This window comes from Lupinus angustifolius, unplaced genomic scaffold, assembly GCF_001865875.1.
Source record: "Lupinus angustifolius cultivar Tanjil unplaced genomic scaffold, LupAngTanjil_v1.0 Scaffold_35_322, whole genome shotgun sequence".
In the NCBI taxonomy this organism is placed as follows: Eukaryota; Viridiplantae; Streptophyta; class Magnoliopsida; order Fabales; family Fabaceae; genus Lupinus; species Lupinus angustifolius.
The window spans coordinates 2,765-8,458 of NW_017721058.1; the positions used below are offsets into that span (position 1 = coordinate 2,765).

The 5,694-nt window shown below is 35.3% G+C and overlaps 1 protein-coding gene and 1 long non-coding RNA gene across 3 annotated transcripts; one reads left to right on the forward strand and one right to left on the reverse strand.

Annotated features, from left to right (window-relative positions):
• Window positions 1–402: 402 nt before the first annotated feature.
• Window positions 403–5,341, forward strand: LOC109338702 (GDP-L-galactose phosphorylase 1-like). 2 transcript variants are annotated; one of them, XM_019575989.1, is made up of 8 exons: window positions 403–415; window positions 2,273–2,785; window positions 3,317–3,426; window positions 3,538–3,597; window positions 3,713–3,958; window positions 4,054–4,239; window positions 4,369–4,617; window positions 4,708–5,341. In XM_019575989.1, exons 2-8 carry the CDS (start codon window positions 2,665–2,667, stop codon window positions 5,035–5,037), a joined length of 1,302 nt encoding a protein of 433 aa, XP_019431534.1. In that variant the 5' UTR covers window positions 403–415; window positions 2,273–2,664; the 3' UTR covers window positions 5,038–5,341. The 2 variants fall into 2 exon arrangements, with proteins under 2 accessions (XP_019431534.1, XP_019431533.1); XM_019575988.1 differs by lacking the exon at window positions 403–415 and having other exon boundaries at window positions 2,254–2,785.
• LOC109338703 lies at window positions 2,930–3,154 on the reverse strand. Its single transcript, XR_002106579.1, has 2 exons — window positions 3,040–3,154; window positions 2,930–2,967 (listed from the first exon to the last, which is right to left on the reverse strand). It is a non-coding gene; the product is annotated as an uncharacterized LOC109338703 (long non-coding RNA).
• Window positions 5,342–5,694: the final 353 nt, after the last annotated feature.

The window sequence follows — 5,694 nt, forward strand, 5'->3', positions numbered from 1 at the left end:
TTCGCATAAATAATCTCATACTCATATGTATAATTTTAATCAATTTCCACCAAAGAGGTTACTTTGGCAACATATTGCATCAATTACTTCAAAATAATTACCACACAAAAATAAACAATATGGGTCCATTACAAAAAAATTATGATCTTGGAATTAAAACCTTAAGATTTGATATCTTTCATGATTAAAAAATCTAATCCCATAATATAATTCCAAATAAAAAAAGATATATTATATATATCAACACATAAAAATTGCAATCTTAATCAATGCAAAGTATTATCGAAATTCCAAATCAAATATGATTATGCATATCTTAAAAGATATATATAGAAATTTAGTTTTCATAATACAACAAAAGCACAAACATATACAATATAATTGTGCAACCCCTAACAACTGTAAGGATTCATGTGTAATGTAATAAAAGCCAACCTTAAAAAAAATGAAAGTCATAAGCTATAATAAATTGCCTTAATATTATTTTACTAAAATAAAACATTAACAAAAGAAAGGTTCTTTAAATTTCAATATATATATTGAAATCAGCGGAAAAAGGGCATACAATTTCTTCCAAAATTTGCATTACAAATTTAACGCAACAATGCAGTAAATGAAATTTGAGGCAATGTATATACATGGAAAATTGAGAGGATGAAGTGAATAGAACATGCGTGGTAAGACAATGTATAATATACATATTGCATAATAGAGTCATAAAAGTTAATGCAATGTTCATGTACATATATGAATATATACTTCAACACATGTTGCAAGGATTCATAATACAATTACCCATAATTCAAATAAGCGGAAGCGGATAAAAGTTATCCTCATTATTCTTAAATACCCAATTTCATAACCAATAGTGGAAGCATAAAAATCCCCAAATTTAAAAGTTAGGGTTCCTAAAAAATTGAGGGAAAATCAACTTTAATGGAACCATAAAATTCAGAACCTGGTAGCTCTGATACCACTTGTTAGATATTTTATGATGATTGGTGAAATACCAATCCTAGGATCTTGAATATCATGATTATCACACATAATATAAAACAAGGATACAAAGTCATACCTGAATCCACGTTCTCTAATCTAGTCCTTTGACATACCTTTTGAGAGAGTTTTGGTATGATGGTCTTCCTCAACCAAATCCTTAATTTATTTTGGGACCTTTGTTTTCTCTCTAATGGGGAGAGGTGAAAACTATTTGTGATTTGGTGTATTGGGGACCATAACCTTCCTTATGCGTTAACTTATAGAGTTCCCATTATCCCCTATAGATTAACTTGATGGGTATCCACCAATTAAGCCCATATCCGTTATCAGCTTTTAGAAATCTATGAGGTGCCAATAATTAGATCACTTATAATGTAATCCCTGAAATAAATAGCCGATATCATTGTATCAAATATATGATGCCCACCTTAATTAGAAATTTTAAATTTCTAACATGGATTAGTTAAGGTTTGTCACTTATCTGACCGTAAATACCGACTGAATCATTTTTTTGAACCCGAACCCGACCTTATATTCGTAGCTAACTCGATCCTAAAATCCACTAGGTCATCATTTAAACCCAAACCTAGACTCGATTATATATAATGCATACTTATCTGAGGTAAAGTCTTCTCAATATTATTTATTAGTATGAATATGTAATTTGACCTATAAAATGATATATGTATATATATAATTAATCATATATAAATGATGAAAAGTTTGACAATCAATAATTCTTTGTCAAAAAATGTGTCATTATTTTGTACACATTTGAATATAAACATATACAAACATGATGAATGAATGATCATATGACGAGTCAGACTGAGTCATGTCTGATCCCTATCTAGTCATAAATATTAATTGCGTCTAATATTTGAACTCAAACCTGATCATAAACCCAATAAGACCCGAGTGAGCGGATAGCGTCGGGATCCTGCTCCCCATATTTGAAAGGTCATCTATCTACATAATTTGTATATTTCTCTTATTGCCAGGTTTTTTTGTATGCACCTAACTCCCTAAGCCACTAACTAACCTTCCTTATATGATTATGGCTATGGGTACACAATAAAACAACAAGGCAATCAATCACAACCACAACTACATCCAAATAAAAATCATCAAAATCTCCCTTCACTCCTTTCCTTTCATTTTACCCACACACACTTCTCTTATCTCTAAAACAAAACCCCAATTCCCCCCTTTTCCTCACACATCCCAACATCACACACACCTCTCTTTCTCTCTCAGATTTAAAAGGAAGAAGAAGAATTAGAAGATAGAAAAACTAGTTGGGTTAAAACCCAGTTTTGACACGTTGCAGACATCACGGCTATTCACGGAGTTCAACGGCCTCTAATTCATGTCCGTTATGTACGACGGAAGGGTTGTGTGACAGAAAGCAGCAACCCTTCGCCGCACGGCGGGCGTGGCGCCTTACCTTCTGAAGGCGGCAGCCCCTCCGACCTCCTCTTCCTCGCTGGTGGCGGTTACTCTTCATTCCTTCTTCTACTTTAGGATTATTACTACTACTACTACTCAATTTTAGTACTCAATTCTATTATTCTATACAAGATCTCTTCTTTGTTGTTGTTTATTTTCGGGGTTAGGGGCTTTTGAGTGTTTCATTTTGCTTCAGAAAAAAAAAAATAGTATAAGATGTTGAGGATTAAGAGGGTTCCTACTGTGGTTTCGAATTATCAAAAAGAGGAGGAGGATGAAGCTGTTCGCCATGTCAGTGGTTGTGGCAAGAATTGCCTCAAAAGTTGTTGCATTCAAGGTATTTATTTAGTACCATGCTTTTGTTTTAATTATGAGTTGAATTTTCTCTTTTTTGGTTTGCATGTGGTGATTAACTAGAAGAAAATTCTTATTTTTGTATGAAATTCGCGGCGAGGAGGTCCTTTGGACTGATTTGTTTTTATAGTGAGCAAACTCTAAGATGATTTAGTCTGTCGAGATCTATGTATACTTTCAGTGTTTTAAATTGCGGTTGCCGTCGCGGTTACTGCGATTGTGGTCTGCAATTTGAACCACTGTATACTTTATCAAATGGTAGATACATCTTTACTTGCTCATGTTAGAGACAAACTCGCTTTAGAGGAGTCTTATCCAAGATTGAGATGGCCTTGAAACAAAAATTCCTTTTAGTCAATGAAAGTAAAAAAATCCATACAAATTGGTCTACTGTGAAAGCTAAGGTTGTCCACCTTCCAGGACTCCGGAAATTCATCTTTATGTTACACGAATATTTTGTTAGTTTTAGTTAAGCTAATTTGAGGTTTTTATTTTCTGCGTTGTTTTGGAATAGATGCAAAGCTCCCTTTGTATGCTTTTAAAACGGTTGGCAAAAAGGACTTGTCCCTACCTGAATGCAAGGAGCAAACTGTGGCCTTTCTGGACTCGCTTATTCTTGGGGAGGTAGTTATGCAATTTTGATGATGGAGAGTGGACAGTGATTAACAAATTTTAATTTTTTTGTCTTTTTATCATCATGTTACGTGTTGACGTTTTTAAGCTTTGACGGTGTAGTGGGAAGATCGAGTGCAGAGAGGGCTTTTTCGCTATGATGTCACTGCCTGTGAAACCAAGGTTTTATTTGCTTCTTCCGTCATTTATGCTCTTTTTAGTTCTGTTATGGGCTTTGGTTTTGCATAGCAATATGTGGACTTAGTTCCAGTGTTTTTTTGGGTTAATTTTTGTGTAGGTGATTCCAGGTGAGTATGGTTTCATTGCTCAGCTGAACGAAGGTCGCCACCTCAAGAAGAGGCCGACCGAATTTCGAGTTGATAAGGTCCTCCAGCCTTTTGATGAAAGCAAATTCAACTTTACTAAAGTTGGGCAAGAAGAGATCCTGCTTCAATTTGAAGCCAGCAATGATGATGGTGAAGTCCAATTCTTTCCAAACGCACCAATTGATGTTGAGAACTCTCCTAGTTTTGTTGCCATCAATGTAAGTTTCTTAGCTTTTGTTCAGATGTTGTCCATGTGGGTTCAGTAGAATAGGTGTTTATATGATGCATTGTGTTTTATCTACTGTCTTAACAGGTCAGTCCTATTGAATATGGGCATGTGCTGCTGATTCCTCGTATTTTTGAGTGTTTGCCCCAAAGGATTGACCACACCAACTTCTTGCTTGCACTTCACATGGCAGCTGAAGCAGGAAATCCATATTTTCGATTGGGTTACAACAGCTTGGGTGCATTTGCAACCATTAACCATCTTCACTTTCAGGTATATTCAATGCTGAATAACTTGAGATTATCGGCTTATTCTTCATGTTGATTAATGGCTGGTTGCATTCCTTATCTAGTACTCTGTCAGTAATTAAATTGGAATTCTGTGATTTTTTGATATATTCAGGCATATTATTTGGCTGTTCCCTTTCCCATCGAGATGGCCCCTATTAAGAAAATTGCCAAATTAAATGGTGGTGTGAAAATATCTAAATTGTTGAACTATCCAGTAAGAGGCCTTGTCTTTGAGGGCGGCAACACCCTGGAAGAATTATCAAACACTGTTTCAGATGCCTGTATATGCCTTCAAAACAACAACATACCTTACAACGTTCTTATTTCTGATTGTGGAAGGCAAATCTTTCTCTTACCTCAGGTAAAACAAAATGGTTTTTTAACTATCTTACCTTGCCTATAATCACTGCATGAAAAATAGTTCTGATAACTCGTGTCGATGGATGAACAGTGCTATGCAGAGAAACAAGCCCTTGGAGAAGTGAGTACTGAGCTTCTGGACACCCAAGTTAATCCGGCTGTGTGGGAGATTAGTGGGCACATGGTGCTGAAAAGGAAGAAGGATTTTGATGAGGCATCTGAAGCCAATGCTTGGAGGCTTCTTGCCGAGGTCTCCCTCTCTGAAGAGAGGTTTCAAGAAGTCAATGATCTTATTTTCCAAGCCATTACATCTGGTAAGCTGGATTTGATATCTCAATGTCCCGAGGAAAATGATGCAGTTACCTCAAACCCCCGTTCTTCTATGATGGCTGGGTCAAAGGAATGTCTTGTACTCCAGTAACGAGGTTCTGATGAACAATATCATAGTTATCCGACGCTACAAATTGCTATATTATGTTGCCAGTTTATATCAGTACTTCCTATGGTAGCCAGTTGCTCAAGTTTTTCAAGTATTTTGTGTGCTGTAAGAACCTGATAAAACAAGCGTTTTGTATTTATTTTTCTGCCTGTTGTGTGGTACTTGGTTATGCTTCATGTTGTATGCAAAAATACTATGTAATAATTTGCTCATGGTGTATGCAAAAATGCTATGTAATAATTGCTCTTTTGAGCTTATTGACTTGCTAGAGTTTGTGGTTGTGTCATAAGTCTCTTCCCTGAGTACCTGTTTGCCGTACTCACCTGGTGAAAAATCTCAGGGTGGTCCTCATTTTTCTTTACATATTTTAAGAGTGAATATTCATTTTGGTCATTACAAATTTGATCCTGAAAATATAAAAAATCAAGTTGGTGTTTAAAGAATACGAATTTGAGTTAAAATAGTCTCTATTAAAGGTAATAAAAGTGATGAATTTGGTTCACATTTGATAAACTTAGGGACCATTTTGGATGTTTCAAAAGATCTACTTCTATCTCATGCCTCAAATTGAAATATCAGTCACTCTAAATCAAGATCAAGTGAATCCATTTCAAAAACCTTGGGATACTTTTGACATCT